Source organism: Ranitomeya imitator, chromosome 1, assembly GCF_032444005.1.
Source record: "Ranitomeya imitator isolate aRanImi1 chromosome 1, aRanImi1.pri, whole genome shotgun sequence".
Lineage (NCBI taxonomy): Eukaryota > Metazoa > Chordata > Amphibia > Anura > Dendrobatidae > Ranitomeya > Ranitomeya imitator.
In genome coordinates, this window is record NC_091282.1 from 54,292,415 (window position 1) to 54,313,116 (window position 20,702).

The following is a 20,702-nucleotide window of genomic DNA, read 5'->3' on the forward strand; positions in this document are numbered from 1 at the left end:
TGTTCCCCAGCACCTCCTTCCTCTCCTCTCAGTTGAAGACTTTTGCCTCATTCTTCAAGCAGAGGATCGATATCAGAGAAATCTTTGGCCAACAGCCTCTCCTTATAACTGCTCAGCCCTCCTTCTCCAAAACCAGTTTTTCCCACATTACAAAATATCAAGTTTCCTCTCTACTCTCAAGATCACATCTCACCACCTGTGCACTCCCCCCAATCCAGTCCCATCTCATCCCAAACCTCACCACAGTCTTCATTCAAACAACATCAACAATAACCGGCATTTTCCCATCATATTTCAAACATGACTCGATCACACCCATCCTCTGTGACTAGCTATCGCCCCATGTCACTTCTCCCCTATGCCTCAAAACTACTGGAACAACATTTCCATCTTGAACTTTCCTCCCACCTTTCCGCTCTGGACCAGATATCACCTCCTTACTAACCAGAATCCCACAATGTCTGGCACTTATTTAATCATTCTTCCCTGCTAGATTTCTAAAACTTAACACGGACAAAACAAAATTTATTATCTTCCCCCATCTCACTCAACCTCCTCAACAGACCTACCATTAATATCAATGCCTGCCTCGGGTAACCCTGGACTCTAATCTCTCCTTCAAGCCACATATCCAAGCCCTTTCCACCTCCTGCCAACTCCAACTGAAAAATATTTCCCGGACCCGTACATTCCTCAGGCAAGAATATGCAAAAACCTTAGTGCATGCTCTCATCATCTCCCGCCTCGACTACTGCAACCTCCTACTCTGTGGCTTCCCTCACTCTAGAACCCCTGCAATCTATCCTAAACTATGCTGCCTGACTAATTCACCTGTCCCCCTCTCTCTTCTCTGGCCTCTCCTCTCTGTCATTCCCTTCACTGGCTCCCCACTGCCCAAAGACTCCAGTTCAAAACCCAAACCATGGCATACAAAGCCATCCACAACCTGTCTCCTCCATACATCTGTGACCTCGTGTCCCAGTACTTCTCTGCAAACAACCTCCAATCCTCACAAGATCTCCTGCTTTACTCCTCCTCTTCCCACAATCGCATACAAAATTTCTCCCATCCATTCCCACTACTCTGGAACACTCTACCCCAACATATCAGACTCTCGCCTACTATGGGAACCTTCAAAAGGAACCTGAAGACCTACCTCTTCCGACAAGCCTACAACCTGCAGTAACCCTTGTTCCACCATACTGCTGCATGACCAGCTCTGTCCTCTCTTGTCAGTGACTTGTATTGTTCAAGATTATGGTACTTATTTTTATTATGTGTACCCCTCCTCACATGTAAAGCGCCATGGAACAAATGGCGCTATAATAATAATAATAAAAAACTATGAAACCATTATGGACTCCAGGACAGTCCTCGCTGCTCTATAAAGTCTATTATAGCCCTGCGTACATTGCACGGAGAGTGGTGGTGTGTGGTGTATCGCACCAGTGAGGGGCTCATGTCACATCTGTGTGCACAGTAAACCACATGTGAGACGTGAAGTCATACCAAGAGTCTCGAGGTTGAATCTTGGTGTCAGCTCATCAGACTGTGGCAGCCTAGAGTGTCAGTGTCCTGATCAGCCGGCTGAGAAGCCGTCTCGCAGACACTCGCTTGCAGTTTGATACTCACGTAGTCAGGAAATGGAGAGTCGTCAGAGCCAAGGGACCCTCGCAGGGACTGTGTGGCTTGCTCCAGGACTTTGTTGTGTTTTTTAGACAGCAAAGAAAACAAACTAAAAGAGGAAAAAAGAAAAAAAGAATAATGTTAATAAAGAGATATTGTGATCCAGCTTCATGGGAGCCAGCGCTATTGTGAGATCCCACAGACAGAATGGAGCATAATATGGAAGAGGCTCAACATCAGGCGGCCAGGAGTGGAAACCGGCTGGAACACATATCACATACTAAAAAAGGCACAAAATGCAACGTGCACAGCGAAAACAGCAAAAGCCCCACAGCGTGCCACCACCAACATACACTCAAAACAAAGGGAACACTTAAACAACAGAATATAACTCAAAGTAACTCAAACTTCTGTGAAATCAAACTGTCCACTTAGGAAGCAACACTGATTGACAATCAATTTCACATGCTGTTGTGCAAATGGAATAGACAACAGATGGAAATTATTGGCAATTATCAAGCCACCCTCAATAAAGGAGTGGTTCTGCAGGTGGGGACCACAGACCACATCTCAGTACCAATGCTTTCTGGTTGATGTTTTGGTCACTTTTGAATGTTGGTTGTGCTTTCACACTCGTGGTAGCATGAGACGGACTCTACAACCCACACAAGTGGCTCAGGTAGTGCAGCTCATCTAGGATGGCACATCAATGCGAGCTGTGGCAAGAAGGTTTTCTGTGTCTGTCAGGGTACTGTCCAGAGGCTGGAGGCGCTACCAGGAAACAGGCCAGTATACCAGGAGGCATGGAGGGGGCCGTAGGAGGGCAACAACCCAGCAGCAGGACCGCTACCTCAGCCTTTGTGCAAGGAGGAACACTGCCAGAGCCCTGGAAAATGACCTCCAGCAGGCCACAAATGTGCATGTGTCTGCACAAACTGTTAGAAACCGACTCCATGAGGATGGTCTGCATGCCCGAGGTCCACAGATGGGGTTGTATTCACAGCCCAACACCGTCCAGGACGCTTGGCATCTGCCACAGAAAACCAGGATTGGCAAATTCGCCACTGGCGCCCTGTGCTCTTCACAGATGAAAGCAGGTTCACACAGAGAACATGTGACAGACGTGAAAGAGTCTGGAGATGCCGTGGAGAGCGATCTGCTGCCTGCAACATCCTTCAGAATGACTGGTTTGGCAGTGGGTCAGTAATGGTGTGGGGTGGCATTTCTTTGGAAGGCCGCACAGCCCTCCATGTGCTCACCAGAGGTAGCCTGACTGCCATTAGGTACCGAGATGAGATCCTCAGACTCCTTGTGAGACCATATGCTGGTGCGGTTGGCCCTGGATTCCTCCAAATGCAGGACAATGCCAGACCTCATGTGGCTGGAGTGTGTCAGCAGTTCCTGCAAGATGAAGGCAGTGAAGCTATGGACTGACCCGCCCGTTCCCCAGACCTGAATCCGATTGAACACATCTGGGACATCATGTCTCGCACCATCCAACGAGGTCACGTTGCACCACAGACTGTCCAGGGGTTGGTGGATGCTTTAGTCCAGGTCTGGGAGGAGATCCCTCAGGAGACCATCCGCCGCCTCATCAGGAGTATGCCCAGGCATTGTAGGGAGATCATACAGGCACGTGGAGGCCACACACACTACTGAGCATCATTTCCTTGTTTTGAGGCATTTCCACTGAAGTTGGATCAGCCTGTAATTAGATTCTCCACTTTCATTTTGAGCATCATTCCAACTCCAGACCTCTGTGGGATATTAATTGTGATTGTTGATCATTTTTAGGTTTTATTGTTCTCAACGCATTCCACTATGTAATGAATAAAGATTTACAACTGGAATATTTCATTCAGTGATATTTAGGATGTGGGATTTTAGTGTTCCCTTTATTTTTTTGAGCAGAGTACAACAAGAGAGAACTCCATCTGAAGATAGGAACAGTCAGGAGAAAGTACAGAAATGGATGTACAGAGCAGGTGATGGCGGTGCTCGCACCACCGCACATAGCGCAATTGTTTCTTCTGCAGATGTGGGATCTCTCCAGTCTCTAGTCATGTATTTTATGGAGAGAGGGGAGAAACAAGTCACAAGACGTCTCCAGCAGTGACCAGCAAAAGTATCAGGGGCTCAACTTATAACTGCACGACATCACCTGCTCCTCATACCCATCACATGGTCCGACAAGCTGGACAACCTCAGGGGGCCTGCCAACGTATCAATGTGGGGGGCACTACCTACAGGACAAGTAATGTATGTACACAGTGACTGCACCAGCAGAATAGTGAGTGCAGCTCTATAGTATAATATAGGATGTAACTCAGGATCAGTAATGTAATGTATGTTCACAGTGACTGCATCAGCAGAATAGTGAGTGCAGCTCTGGGGTGTAATACAGGATGTAACTCAGGATCAGTAATGTAATGTATGTACACAGTGACTGCACCAGTAGAATAGTGAGTGCAGCTCTGGAGTATAATACAGGATGTAACTAAGGATCAGTAATTTAATGTACGTACACAGTGACTGCACCAGCAGAATAGTGTGTGCAGCTCTGGGGTATAATACAGGATGTAACTCAGGATCAGTACAGAATCAGTAATGTATGTACACAGTGACTGCACCAGCAGAATAGTGAGTGCAGCTCTGGAGTATAATATAGGATGTAACTCAGGATCAGTAATGTAATGTATGTACACAGTGACTGCACCAGCAGAATAGTGAGTGCCGCTCTGGAGTATAATACAGGATGTAACTCAGGATCAGAAATGTAATGTATGTACACAGTGACTGCACCAGCAGAATAGCGAGTGCAGCTCTGGGGTATAATACAGGATGTAACTCAGGATCAGTAATGTATGTATACAGTGACTGCACCAGCAGAATAGTGAGTGCAGCTCTGGAGTATAATACAGGATGTAACTCCGGATAAGTAATGTAGTGAATCTACATGGTAACTGAACTGTTTATGTAGGAGGATAAAATTAAAAACATTTCAAGACAAATTCTGAGACAATTGTAAGGCTATGTGCACACGTTCAGGATTTCTTGCAGAAAATTCCTGAGAATTCCGGACATTTTCTGCAAGAAATCCGCAAGAAAACCGCATGCGTTTTTGCCGCGATTTTGCAGCGGTTTTGACGCGTTTTTGCCGCGGTTTTTTCCGGACACTTCCCAATGCATTTTGGAGTGGGAAATCCGCAAAAAAAACGGAAAATTAATGAACATGCTGCATTTTTTGCCGCGATGCGTTTTTTTCGTGGAAAAAAACGCATCATGTGCACAAAACATGCGGAATTCATTCTAAATGATGGGATGCTTATTGTATGCGTTTTTTTTGCGGTTTTATAGCGTTTTTATCAGGAAAAACCGTGAAAAAACCGCGAAAAAAACGCAACGTGTGAACACAGCCTAATACTGTAATTGGAGCAGGTTTTTTTTTTTTTTTTTACATGATTTAAACAAATTTTTGACAGTGACGCTTTTATGAAGACTTTAGCCGGATTTTGAGCATTTAGTATTTCTTATCGTTACTTGTGCCCATTTGCCAATATAGGCACGGTTTAAAGACTTGTCACCGGGTCCATGGTGGTCAGTTTTTGCCCTTATTTCATTGCTGCGGCTCCGCTGTATATTCCTTGTTTTGACGGCCCCCTTGGTAAAGATAATAAAAATTTGAACCAAACATTAAAAAAAATAAAAAATTTTGGGAACCGTATGTCTCCATTTAAGCATCTTGAGTTTTTATGACCCGCTTATGATTTGTGACTGTGAAGCCGCGCGGTGGCCCTCCACTCCCCGGCTGGTGGGTAAGAAGCCGCAGAGCAGGCCCACGTCTGCAGACTGGCCTAGACACCACAACGGTCAAATACAAGAAAATCAACCATCAGCACTCAGCTTAGGGGATGCACGCTCCAAAGTCCAAGGATCCAATCGGACCAAAAGTCACAAATAGAAAAGAAGAGCAGCATCCATGCCAGGTGATAGAGATCCAAAAAACGATTTATTCTGCCATCAAAGGTTACAACGTTTTGGCCAAGGTGGCCTTTGTCAAGTATACAGAGTCTCAGAAGTGGCCATCTTAAATAGTGTGGAGCCCACATGGGCACCAATCACCATCAAGGGGCGGCCTTTATTAAATATACATAAAAATAAGAAATTTGTGCTTGAATCACTTTCGACATATAATCACAAAACCAATAACACCCAAATCTCATAACCCATAACACATAACATATACAGAAACAGAACATAACATCAATTCACAGCCCAATAGCTGTGTTTGTTGCTCCGTTGTCATGGTGAGGCTTCATCCAATCACATGCATTTGATAGGGCAATCCCCTTACTTGTCCAATCACTAAGTGTTAAAGAAAAGGGCGCAAAGTACATCACCCTCCAATCGTGACTAACCTGCAGGAAAGAATCCACATGGCCATAGAATGCCGGCGCATGCGCACAGAGCACACCACACGGCCGATCATGTGACCGCCCCATGGTGCCGCCCAGCGCGCACGCGCCAGACATCGCAGGCCAGGCGCCGGAGAGAGAAGGCACAGAGAACGCCGCATGGCCGACCCGGAGACACCACAGCGTATCAACGCCAGGGTCTCCAACCCGCCCACACGCGATACTGCGCCTGCGCTCCCAGGACAACCGCGGACATAGCCAAATCCATCGCAACTACACTCCCTACATAAAAAGCAATGGTTACATAATGATTTGACAGACAAGGACCACAGGGAGGGAAAAAAAGGGCCAAACATAACAGAGTGACACCCAAAAAGGAGGGAAAATTTACAAAAAAACAATATAATAATTAGCCTCCGTCTGTTCCTAGGATGCCAAATCTCGGACTTATCTGTAAAAAAGAGGGAAAAATGAAAAAAAGAAAAAAGAAAAAGGAAAAGAAGAATTATAAAAATTATTACAAAAGACTAGTAAAATTTGCAAAAAATAGCACACAATTAAAAATACACAGAGGGGAAAACGCAAACTCTAAATGAGTAGGGGGGACACAATATTATCGATTGTTGAGACTAAATCTATAACCCACCTAACATACCAGATATCTATCTTGCTACAACTATGTTATGCAAATCTGTAGGTTATAATCTACATTAAGTCCTTTGGGTTGTAACGTCTCTAATACTGAGATCCACCTCAACTCCTTTTGTTTCAATTTAAGTGTCCTATCACCCCCTCTCCTTAGAGCAGGAACCCCATCAATGACTCTAAAACGCAGCTGATTAATGGAATGTCTACATTCACTAAAATGCTTAGGAATTGGTAAGTCCTGTAAATTTGTACGTATTGTGCTCTTGTGCTTACTTATCCTTGTTCTTATTTCTCTCGTTGTTTCACCGTGAAACGAGAGAAATAAGAACAAGGATAAGTAAGCACAAGAGCACAATACGTACAAATTTACAGGGCTTACCAATTCCTAAGCATTTTAGTGAATGTAGACATTCCATTAATCAGCTGCGTTTTAGAGTCATTGATGGGGTTCCTGCTCTAAGGAGAGGGGGTGATAGGACACTTAAATTGAAACAAAAGGAGTTGAGGTGGATCTCAGTATTAGAGACGTTACAACCCAAAGGACTTAATGTAGATTATAACCTACAGATTTGCATAACATAGTTGTAGCAAGATAGATATCTGGTATGTTAGGTGGGTTATAGATTTAGTCTCAACAATCGATAATATTGTGTCCCCCCTACTCATTTAGAGTTTGCGTTTTCCCCTCTGTGTATTTTTAATTGTGTGCTATTTTTTGCAATTTTTGCAAATTTTACTAGTCTTTTGTAATAATTTTTATAATTTTTCTTTTCCTTTTTTCTTTTTTTCATTTTTCCCTCTTTTTTACAGATAAGTCCGAGATTTGGCATCCTAGGAACAGACGGAGGCTAATTATTATATTGTTTTTTTGTAAATTTTCCCTCCTTTTTGGGTGTCACTCTGTTATGTTTGGCCCTTTTTTTCCCTCCCTGTGGTCCTTGTCTGTCAAATCATTATGTAACCATTGCTTTTTATGTAGGGAGTGTAGTTGCCATGGATTTGGCTATGTCCGCGGTTGTCCTGGGAGCGCAGGCGCAGTGTCGCGTGTCGGCGGGTTGGAGACCCTGGCGTTGATACGCTGTGATGTCTCCGGGTCGGCCATGCGGCGTTCGCTGTGCCTTCTCTCTCCGGCGCCTGGCCTGCGATGTCTGGCGCGTGCGCGCTGGGCGGCACCATGGGGCGGTCACATGATCGGCCGTGTGGTGTGCTCTGTGCGCATGCGCCGGCGTTCTATGGCCATGTGGATTCTTTCCTGCAGGTTAGTCATGATTGGAGGGTGATGTACTTTGCGCCCTTTTCTTTAACACTTAGTGATTGGACAAGTAAGGGGATTGCCCTATCAAATGCATGTGATTGGATGAAGCCTCACCATGACAACGGAGCAACAAACACAGCTATTGGGCTGTGAATTGATGTTATGTTCTCTGTTTTGTTTCTGTATATGTTATCTGTTATGGGTTATGAGATTTGGGTGTTATTGGTTTTGTGATTATATGTCGAAAGTGATTCAAGCACAAATTTCTTATTTTTATGTATATTTAATAAAGGCCGCTCCTTGATGGTGATTGGTGCCCATGTGGGCTCCACACTATTTAAGATGGCCACTTCTGAGACTCTGTGTACTTGACAAAGGCCACCTTGGCCAAAACGTTGTAACCTTTGATGGCAGAATAAATCGTTTTTTGGATCTCTATCACCTGGTATGGATGCTGCTCTTCTTTTCTATTTGTGGCCTAGACACCAGGCAATGAAGGAAAACGGAGAAAATAAAGGATTTATGTCCAAACTTCATCTTCCTCAAATAAAGCCGATTGTCTGAGCGCAGGACTGTAAACAGGATTTCCTAATAAAACCAGAGATTCAAAAAACTTAGTGCGGAAAATTCCTGACACTAAATCCTCATGGCCGCACAGACAAAATATTTACAAGGCTGGCGTACACACCGAGCCGGGAGACAAGTATTATTATACCCCTATCACTTTGCATGTACTCGGAGCTGAGCGGGCACTGCTGGCGCGAGGTCCCCGGGTGATGGCCGTTGCTCTGGCACCATCCCAGGACCACGTTCCTCCGTTCTGAATGTTCCTGACGTCTCGCTCGTTTTTCCCAGGCAGACAATGGTCTGCGGTCTGGACGCTTCCTTAACATTATTAGATAAAGATTAGTCTGCTCACCAGGAAAAGCAGATTAATATGGTGTGCGGGGAGGAAAAAGAGGAATAATAGACATAACGTCTGCAGAACTCTTCACGGTCCATCCTACGGGTTGTGTTCAGTGGCCCATAGATGGTAGGACATCGGCATGTCTTTAAGGAATCTGTCACTCCCCCACTTTCCCCCCGGGACCTATATGACCTAATAATATGGGCATACAGGTAATAGAAATGTTACACTAGTCCTACCTGTATGCCCATATTAGCGGTCATATAAGTCCCGGGAGTGATAGATTCCCTTTAAAGAAATTCTGGAGGCTTTTACATAAGGAAGTACCGGTGTGGCTGTACAGGTTCTCATCCACCAATGAAAATGATACCTTTTTTTTTTAGAGATCCGATATGCCAGTCATGAGAAATCCAGTGTAGAAGACGTATGCAAATCAGGCTGGAAGTGCATTAGGGGCGTGGCAACGCACTTATGTTCCAGTGCACTTCCCACCTGATTTGCATACGGATTTCTCATGACTGGAACATCAGATCTTTACAAAAAAAAGGTATAGTTTTTATTGGTGTATGAGCCCCTATACACCACACCACTACTTCCTTATAATGACAGGTTCTCTTTAACATAAAAGCCCCTGAGTATATGGAACGCGCGTCGGGGGATGACAGGAGACATAGAACATTTACAAACACTATATCAGTGATTAATGATTAGGCTTCATCACTACATCATGACTAACTACACAATATTCATTTTTCACTCCTTACAAGATCTCCGCTTGCTTTCTGTGAATAAAAACCATGTTCACAACCAAAGGTTGAAATTCTACCAGGACCAAAAACCTGAACTGTGCAACGAGATACATGGCAAGCAGAAACCTAACAATTCTCAAACTTTTTTTTTTTTTACTCTTGCAGCCCCCTCCCATAAATATTTAAGTCCTCTTACATATATGGAGTAGTGATGAGCAAACTAGCTCAGATAAGGTGTCATCTGAGCATGCTCAGGTGCCAACAGAGTGTCTTCGGCGTGCTTGAAAGATATGCGAGTCCTCGCGGCTGCATGTCTCGTGGTTCCTCGACAGTTGCAACACATTGCCTAAAAACAGGCAATCCCTGCACCCGAGCATGCTTAGATAACACCTTATCCGACCATGTTCGCTCATCACTACTAAGGACATGATTAGGAAAGGAACGGTAGGTGCAAAGGCTGAATGCGGCCAAATCTGCACCCACCGTGATGGCCAATCACAGCACTATCCTCACACTTGTGTAGCCACTGACCCGCCATGGGGCCGCACCCTTAACTGGCTCCTCACATTGCCATTTCCGTTTGCAGCTTTTCGGTTGGAAGTAATAAAGACCAGTTTTCGGATTCTGGATGTTACATTTATTAACAGAAGATAGTAAAGGACTGAGCCACAAAGGGGGAATTCATCAGGAATGGCGCTTTATATTCCAGTCTGCTGGAGTAAGATGTGCACCTCTTACCGACGCTGGCACATCTTCAGGCTGAACGAGGGGTTCTCTCCCGAGCTCGAGGGCATTGCTGCTTAATTTACTGCACATTCAGAATTACTGTCTATCTGTCAGGCTGTGCCAAACCCTACTGCTCCCGCCAACCTATGGCGCTGTAGAAAAAAAACGCCTACGGGTATGTACACGCGACATCTTTATCAGATGGATTCCGCCCGATAAAGTGCCAAAAGGAATGGACATATCGCCGCGCACATGTTCTGTCCTTCCAAGCCTCTTTAAATGACCTGACCTTTCTCCAGGCAACTTCACTAGTTTACAATGCCGGAGTTCTCCTGAAGAGTCTTCTACGTGAACTCGGCGGGTACTTCGTGTGCACATACAAAAAATATGGGAAAAATGCTACAAAAAAAAAAAAAAATTGGCAACTTTTACATGTCTGTTTTATTGCAAAGTGTTAATGCATTCCAAAGAAACTATATTAGAGAAGTTATTAGAATGTTACTCAACTTTCCGCCGTGGGATGATTATAAGGGTTGTAGATGGGGCGAGATGCTGAATGCACAGGGGTCCACATGGCTGCTACTGCAAATCTGGAGAGAAAAACATGTGACGTATGTCTGCCATGTGTGAACATACCCTGAGATTGCAGCAGCATCCACTACGTCCTGCACACCATGGCGGATAGGTAACGCACCCTGGCCGAGTACGATCCACAACACGCGATAGGAGCCGTACAGGAGTGATGGTGGGCTATCACACAGGCCCAGACACACCGTATTGGGACAGAACGATCCTGGGGGGCAGGTACACCGCATGGATGATTGTAGAAAATCCGCTGCATATCACAGCGCCAGCATTGTGAATGTGATGGAACTCCATTGGCAGGACCCTGGTAATCCGTGGCCGATGGCGGGAACCCTGAGAACGGCTCCTGCATGCTGGCATTACCGGCTGGTCCAGTATGACATGGTGTTTACCCCACTGCAATCATGTTGTGCCTGGCCGGCTAATCAAAAGTGCCGCAAGAGATGGCAGCAGGTAGACGGCGGCTTGTACAGCTGCCACGGAATACAGACCTGGCCGATGCACCAGGGACCACCGGACCACCCTTTTAGCGAAATCTCATTCTCCTGCTGTGAAAAACATCTGCGCATATACAGATGACACCGATCACTTCAGAAGCCACACGAGTGGTCAGGTGGTCTCAGGTCATTAGATAGGTGCAGGAGATGCACAGGGCCGTCATGTGTAACCAAAGGCACGGAATACTCCAGGTAATGGCATCTGACCGCAGCAGCCCCACTTCCACCTCTGCGATCCCGATCACCCCTGACCCTCGCTCACCTATCACATTTCATTATAGTAACTGCCACTGCGTAGTATGAAGAGTCTGAGGTTACCCCATGCTGGGAACCTAGCAGATATCTTACCAGGAATTCTAGGGAATATATTTCCTATATACATGACACATACTCAAGGTGGAGAAGAACAAACATGCTCCTAGAAGGTCTGAAGGAGATGGATTCTCCTGCGAGACATATCCCAGCTCTGATCTCTGCAGCTACTGTGTTGAGTACAGCACAGCAGAGCGATTATAAACACTTTCAGGTTTCATCTCACAGCAGTCAGTGTGGGGGGAGAGGTATAAATCAACGCTGAAGGGACTGTCGGAGGAAAGCTGCAGCTGCAGAAGTGTTTGTAGTGAGAAAGCTCAGTTCGGCTGTTTTCACCTAAAAGCTGGATGTGTTTATAATTACTCAGCTCAGCTTTATTCTACAGAAGTTGCAGAGACAGGGGCTGTATCATTGCATCTCACAGAAGGTATGTTCTCCTGACCTTCCGGGGTGCGTATTCTTTCACCCCGTGCATGTCACCTCTTGCTAATGACTGGTCAACATAATGCAGAGAAAAAAATAGCACCCCCCACAGAGGAACGCTGGAAAAAATGGGGGGAAAAATGCTGAATATGGGGAGGAAAAAAAAATGTGTGTGCATGAGATTTCCGAAATCTTAGAGATTTTGCCGGTACTGTAAAACAGCTTAAAATTGGCATACAAAATGCAGCAAAAAAAAAAAGCTGCTAAAGTGGAACGTGTGAATATAGCCTTAGACAGATATGAGAGAATTATTATTTATCAAGTATTGGTGTGGTGTGATCTGGATTAAAAGGGATAATCAAAGTTCGAAAATTGCTAATTTTTGTGAATGTGTCAAATTTCTGCCATTTTTATGAATACAGGTCCTTCTCAAAAAATTAGCATATAGTGTTAAATTTCATTATTTACCATAATGTAATGATTACAATTAAACTTTCAGATATTATAGATTCATTATCCACCAACTGAAATTTGTCAGGTCTTTTATTGTTTTAATACTGATGATTTTGGCATACAACTCCTGATAACCCAAAAAACCTGTCTCAATAAATTAGCATATTTCACCCATCCAATCAAATAAAAGTGTTTTTTAATAACAAACAACAAAACCATCAAATAATAATGTTCAGTTATGCACTCAATACTTGGTCGGAAATCCTTTGGCAGAAATGACTGCTTCAATGCGGCGTGGCATGGAGGCAATCAGCCTGTGACACTGCTGAGATGTTATGGAGGCCCAGGATGCTTCAATAGCGGCCTTAAGCTCATCCAGAGTGTTGGGTCTTGCGTCTCTCAACTTTCTCTTCACAATATCCCACAGATTCTCTATGGGGTTCAGGTCAGGAGAGTTGGCAGGCCAATTGAGCACAGTAATACCATGGTCAGTAAACCAATTACCAGTGGTTTTGGCACTGTGAGCAGGTGCCAGGTCGTGCTGAAAAATGAAATCTTCATCTCCATAAAGCATTTCAGCCGATGGAAGCATGAAGTGCTCCAAAATCTCCTGATAGCTAGCTGCATTGACCCTGCCCTTGATGAAACACAGTGGACCAACACCAGCAGCTGACATGGCACCCCACACCATCACTGACTGTGGGTACTTGACACTGGACTTCAGGCATTTTGGCATTTCCTTCTCCCCAGTCTTCCTCCAGACTCTGGCACCTTGATTTCCGAATGACATGCAAAATTTGCTTTCATCAGAAAAAAGTACTTGGGACCACTTAGCAACAGTCCAGTGCTGCTTCTCTGTAGCCCAGGTCAGGCGCCTCTGCCGCTGTTTATGGTTCAAAAGTGGCTTTACCTGGGGAATGCGGCACCTGTAGCCCATTTCCTGCACACGCCTGTGCACGGTGGCTCTGGATGTTTCCACACCAGACTCAGTCCACTGCTTCCTCAGGTTCCCCAAGGTCTGGAATCGGTCCTTCTCCACAATCTTCCTCAGGGTCCGGTCTCCTCTTCTCGTTGTACAGCGTTTTCTGCCACATTGTTTCCTTCCAACAGACTTACCATTGAGGTGCCTTGATACAGCACTCTGGGAACAGCATATTTGTTGAGAAATTTCTTTCTGGGTCTTACCCTCTTGCTTGAGGGTGTCAATGATGGCCTTCTTGACATCTGTCAGGTCGCTAGTCTTACCCATGATGGGGGTTTTGAGTAATGAACCAGGCAGGGAGTTTATAAAAGCCTCAGGTATCTTTTGCATGTGTTTAGAGTTAATTAGTTGATTCAGAAGATTAGGGTAATAGGTCGTTTAGAGAACCTTTTCTTGATATGCTAATTTATTGAGACAGGTTTTTTGGGTTATCAGGAGTTGTATGCCAAAATCATCAGTATTAAAACAATAATAGACCTGACAAATTTCAGTTGGTGGATAATGAATCTATAATATATGAAAGTTTAATTGTAATCATTACATTATGGTAAATAATGAAATTTAACACTATATGCTAATTTTTTGAGAAGGACCTGTAAATGCAAAAGATATTGGCATAGATTTAGCTCTAACAAAGTACAATGTGTCACGAAATAACCTCAGAAAGGTTCCAGAGTTATTACCACAAAGCGACACGGGTTAGTTTTGAAAAATTTGGCCTGGACACAAAAGGGTTAAAACTCCATTATTTTCCGATGTTTACATTCCCATTAATGAGACAAATTACGACAATCTTCTACGAACCAATAATAAAATTCAATAAAAATCACATGATAATAAAAAATAAAACAAAAATAAAACCCCGGTGAGGAGGAGAAAGACTGTGGAGGAAGATCCATTCCTAAATATCTGTTCGGCAATGGGAAACTCTCAGCCCAAACCCCGGCTCTCCAGCTGGACACGATCTGGGCCAGAGAACACACGGGCCGCCTCGTCCTCCGGTATATGGACACATTTTAGTGCTCATCTTCCTAGAGCTGCGTTCACATTTTCTTGCTTTTGCACGGCGCTGTGATTTGTATGCTTTTCCAATGTAACTCACACAAACCACGTCTTCTGTATACAGTACGTGTGGAAATTACTGGCACGTGTATATACATTGCACAGAAAAGTGGGGAATTACATAATGCAGACTCAGGACTGCTAGAAACAATAAAGATTTTCCGGGGAAGAACAGAACACATTCATCAAACTGACAAAGACTGTAAGAACATGCATACTGGAAAGAGCAAGAATCAGAGGGGCATATCCCAAAGCACAGGATTAGCTCTGAACATCAACTACATGAAAAGCCAAGAGCTGCACTCACTATTCTGCTGGTGCAGTCACTGTGTACATTCATTACATTACTGATCCTGAGTTACATCCTGTATTATATCCCAGAGCTGCACTCACTATTCTGCTGGTGCAGTCACTGTGTACATACATTACATTACTGATCCTAAGTTACATCCTGTATTATACCCCAGAGCTGCACTCACTATTCTGCTGGTGCAGTCACTGTGTACATTCATTACATTACTGATCCTGAGTTACATCCTGTATTATACCCCAGAGCTGCACTCACTATTCTGCTGGTGCAGTCACTGTGTACATACATTACATTACTGATCATGTACTGATCCTGAGTTACATCCTGTATTATACTCCAGAGCTGCACTCACTATTCTGCTGGTGCAGTCACTGTGTACATACATTACTGATCCTGAGTTACATCCTGTATTATACTCCAGAGCTGCACTCACTATTCTGCTGGTGCAGTCACTGTGTATATACATTACATTACTGATCCTGTACTGATCCTGAGTTACATCCTGTATTATACTACAGAGCTGCACTCACTATTCTGCTGGTGCAGTCACTGTGTACATACATTACTGATCCTGTACTGATCCTGGGTTACATCCTGTATTATACTTCAGAGCTGCACTCACTATTCTGCTGGTGCAGTCACTGTGTACATACATTACATTACTGATCCTGTACTGATCCTGGGTTACATCCTGTATTATACTCCAGAGCTGCACTCACTATTCTGCTGGTGCAGTCACTGTGTACATACATTACTGATCCTGAGTTACATCCTGTATTATACTCCATAGCTGCACTCACTATTCTGCTGGTGCAGTCACTGTGTACATACATTACATTACTGATCCTGAGTTACATTCTGTATTATACTCCAGAGCTGCACTCACTATTCTGCTGATGCAGTCACTGTGTACATACATTACTGATAATGTACTGATCCTGAGTTACATCCTGTGTTATGATCCAGACCTGCACTCACTATTCTGCTGGTGCAGTCACTGTGTACATACATTACATTACTGATCCTGAGTTACATCCTGTATTATACTCCAGAGCAGCACTCACTATTCTGCTGGTGCAGTCACTGTGTACATACATTACATTACTGATCCTGAGTTACATCCTGTATTATACCCCAGAGCTGCACTCACTATTCTGCTGGTGCAGTCACTGTGTACATACATTAGACTACTGATCCTGAGTTACATCCTGTATTATACCCCAGAGCTGCACTCACTATTCTGCTGGTGCAGTCACTGTGTACATACATTACATTACTGATCCTGAGTTATATCCTGTATTATACTCCAGAGCTGCACTCACTATTCTGCTCGTGCAGTCACTGTGTACATACATTACATTACTGATCCCGAGTTACATCCTGTATTATATCCCAGAGCTGCACTCACTATTCTGCTGGTGCAGTCACTGTGTACATAGATTACATTACTGATCCTGAGTTACATCCTGTATTATATCCCAGAGCTGCACTCACTATTCTGCTGGTGCAGTCACTGTGTACATACATTACTGATCCTGAGTTACATCCTGTATTATACTCCAGAGCTGCACTCACTATTCTGCTGGTGCAGTCACTGTGTACACACATTGCGGATAGTTATATAACCCGCTGTATGTGCGGCCAGCTCTCCATTCATGCTCAGTCTGAGGTCTCGCAGTGGCTGGGGGTCTCGGTGCTCAGTAATCGTGCGTGCTGTCTGCACACTTTGGTAATACACCAGTCTTTTCACAGAATTAGGATGTGACGCCTGAATGATTAGAATATTAACTAGGTCAGACACTGAGATTAGAGCTGGCAGTGAGCAGACGAGGTTACATCAGAATCCGTCTCCGGAGCAGCTTTCACCTTCACAGATGTTCACAGTCTACAGACGGAATGATGCCCGGCTGGCACCTAACCCCAGGGGACTCCGGGTGACCGCGGTATTGGGAGATGTGGGCTACGACCTGGCATTTTTTAGGCCACGAAGGGCCCTGTCCATGTAATGAGGACGGCGTGAGCAATGGGGAAAAGCAGAAAGGTGAAAATTATGGTGGAAATGCATCAAAACTGATGCCCAGACATTTTCTAATTCTCCCTTTTGGGCTTTAATCCATAATCCATGGATCTCCGCTTGCTGTCACTGAATAGTAACATTCTTGTGTCTGCAAAAGCTGAAAATCTCATACATGTGACTGCTGACAGTCTAGAAACAGCTACATGGATGAGGTCTCTACTTGCCTGATTTTTCACTACAATGTATCAGTGCATGAAAACACACACACTCACAGAGGAGTGACTACACTGGATGCAACTGTAACAAACCCTCAGCTGTGAGAATCAGCAGGCCTTTGGGAAAACCTAAACTGAATCATTTGATTGAATGTTGGGGAAAGAACAAGAAAACTCCAGAGACCTCCTTACAAAGTGATAAAGGTTTGCTTACATTAAAATGGAAACCGTTGTCCACTTGCTGATGAAAACTGTAAACTGGTGTGCACGGCCCCCCATAGATAGACGTCTACTTTTCCCCTACAACCTATGGCATCAGTGCTGCTGCGGTGGTTGGGGGCACAAGAGGCCACCATCTTAAAGGGGTTGTCCATTTATTCTCTCTGAGCTCGGGTATGAATGGAGCGCAGGTCACGTCCACATTGCAGCTCCATTTTAAAAGTGACAGAAGTGCCCAGGCTCCTGATCAGTGCAGGACCCGGAGGTCAGACCCCACCACTCAACAAGTTATCACTTTTAGAGAGCAGGTAAAGGGGTTGTTTGCGGAAAAAAAGTTAAACAAGCCCTCCTCTGCCTCATCCCAGATCCATTTTCATCCTCTTAATATATTGCAGTCATCATATTATACAGCACTGTTTACTTACAATTGCTAATTTTGCCTTTCTACCCAAACAATTCTTCTCTTTTCTATTAGGTCTATCGCATCACAGGATTGAAAACTGACAAGCCGACTCCTAAGCTCTATGTAGAAACAGGAGGTCAATTTTCCCAGTATGAATCACTGCAAAAGACCCTGGCAGGGGGACGAGGGAACGCTGGGTCAGAAGATAAAGAAGGGAATGATAAAAGCAGGGACGAGAGACTTCCTGTTTCTACATCAAGCAGTGAAAAGAGAAGAACCAGCTGGGTAGAAAGGCGAAACGAGCGATGGTAAGTACACAATGCTATATAATATGAGTTCAATATAAGAAGAGGATAAAAACTTTGATGGGAGGAGGAGGAAGAATTATTGGACGAAGAGGAGGAAGAAGAAGAATTGGAGGAGGAAGAGGATGAGGAGGAAGAAGTGGAGAAGGAAGAGGAGGAGGAGGAGGAAGAGGTTGAGGAAGAAGAAATGGAGGAGGAGGCAGAAGAAGGAAGAAGAAAAAGGAAGAAGAAGAAAGAAGGAAGAAGGAAGAAGAAAGAAGAAGAAGGAAGAAGGAGGAAGAAGAAGAATGAAGAAAGTAGAAGGAGAAAGAAGAAGAAGGAAAAAGAAAAAGAAAAAGAAAAAAGAAAGAAGAAGAAGGAAAAAGAAGAAGGAAAAAGAGGAGGAGAAAGAAGAAAAGGAGTAGGAAGAGGAGGTGGAGAAAGAGAAGGAAGAGGAGTGCTATAAACAGAGGAAATGATTCTTCCACACTCCAGTTTGTGCAATTTTAGAGATTTTATTATAAAATTACAAAACCCCTTTAAATAAGGATTGCATGAAGTCTTGAATTACTCAGTTTTAGACCCATGGAGCCTGTGCTGAGTTACACAGAGCTATTACAGCTCCCTACAATGGGAAGAATCCCTTTATAAGGTGCAACTGGTTAGAACATGCCACGAGGTACTGATTCTCCTTATCGAGACACATTTCGCATGGGCAATGCACCATGGGAAGTAATATGTAAATTAGGTAAAGAAGCCTAGAATCTGAGATGGATGTGGATGCACAGTGTAGGCTTCCCGATCTCTAGGAGGGCCACACTATAGCTTGTGTAGGGCCACACTGTAGCTTGTGTAGGGCCATACTATAGGTTGTGTAGGGCCACACTATAGGTTGTGTAGGGCCACACTGTAGCTTGTGTAGGGCCACACTGTAGCTTGTGTAGGGCCACACTGTAGCTTGTGTAGGGCCACACTGTAGCTTGTGTAGGGCCACACTGTAGCTTGTGTAGGGCCATACTATAGCTTGTGTAGGGCCACACTGTAGCTTGTGTAGGGCCACACTGTAGCTTGTGTAGGGCCACACTGTAGCTTGTGTAGGGCCACACTATAGCTTGTGTACGGCCACACTGTAGATTGTGTAGGGCCACACTACAGGTTGTGTAGGGCCACAATGTAGCTTGTGTAGGGCCACACTATACGTTGTGTAGGGCCACACTGTAGCTTGTCTAGGGCCACACTGTAGCTTGTGTAGGGCCACACTGTAGCTTGTGTAGGGCCACACTGTAGCTTGTGTAGGGCCACACTGTAGCTTGTGTAGGGCCACACTGTAGCTTGTGTAGGGCCACACTGTAGCTTGTGTAGGGCCACACTACATGTTGTGTAGGGCCACAATGTAGCTTGTGTAGGGCCACACTATAGGTTGTGTAGGGCCACACTGTAGCTTGTGTAGGGCCACACTGTAGCTTGTGTAGGGCCACACTGTAGCTTGTGTAGGGCCACACTGTAGCTTGTGTAGGGCCACACTACAGGTTGTGTAGGGCCACAATGTAGCTTGTGTAGGGCCACACTACAGGTTGTGTAGGGCCACAATGTAGCTTGTGTAGGGCCACACTATAGGTTGTGTAGGGCCACACTGTAGCTTGTGTAGGGCCACACTGTAGCTTGTGTAGGGCCACACTGTAGCTTGTGTAAGGCCACACTATAGGTTGTGTAGGGCCACACTGTAGCTTGTGTAGGGCCACACTGTAGCTTGTGTAGGGCCACACTACATGTTGTGTAGGGCCACAATGTAGCTTGTGTAGGGCCACACTATAGGTTGTGTAGGGCCACACTGTAGCTTGTGTAGGGCCACACTGTAGCTTGTGTAAGGCCACACTATAGGTTGTGTAGGGCCACACTGTAGCTTGTGTAGGGCCACACTGTAGCTTGTGTAGGGCCACACTACAGGTTGTGTAGGGCCACAATGTAGCTTGTGTAGGGCCACACTATAGGTTGTGTAGGGCCACACTGTAGCTTGTGTAGGGCCACACTACAGGTTGTGTAGGGCCACAATGTAGCTTGTGTAAGGCCACACTATAGGTTGTGTAGGGCCACACTGTAGCTTGTGTAGGGCCACACTGTAGCTTGTGTAGGGCCACACTGTAGCTCGTGTAGGGCCACACTGTAGCTCGTGTAGGGCCACACTGTAGCTCGTGTAGGGCCACACTGTAGCTCGTGTAGGGCCACACTGTAGCTCGTGTAGGGCCACACTGTAGCTCGTGTAGGGCCACACTGTAGCTCGTGTAGGGCCACACTGTAGCTCGTGTAGGGCCACACTGTAGCTCGTGTAGGGCCACACTGTAGCTCGTGTAGGGCCACACTGTAGCTCGTGTAGGGCCACACTGTAGCTCGTGTAGGGCCACACTGTAGCTCGTGTAGGGCCACACTGTAGCTCGTGTAGGGCCACACTGTAGCTCGTGTAGGGCCACACTGTAGCTCGTGTACGGCCACACTGTAGCTCGTGTACGGCCACACTGTAGCTCGTGTACGGCCACACTGTAGCTCGTGTAGGGCCACACTATAGCTTGTGTACGGCCACACTATAGCTTGTGTAGGGCCACACTACAGGTTGTGC

The 20,702-nt window shown here is 45.2% G+C and overlaps 1 protein-coding gene across 6 annotated transcripts in view; it reads right to left on the bottom strand.

Moving 5' to 3' along the window:
* DYM (dymeclin) overlaps positions 1-20,702 on the bottom strand; it is a 328,401-nt gene that overhangs the window by 119,332 nt on the left and 188,367 nt on the right. For all 6 annotated transcript variants that reach the window (XM_069746704.1, XM_069746678.1, XM_069746713.1 and 3 more), the window contains one exon: positions 1,633-1,735. In XM_069746704.1, coding sequence (XP_069602805.1) covers positions 1,633-1,735 — 103 coding nt within the window. The remainder of the gene's footprint in view (positions 1-1,632; positions 1,736-20,702) is intronic.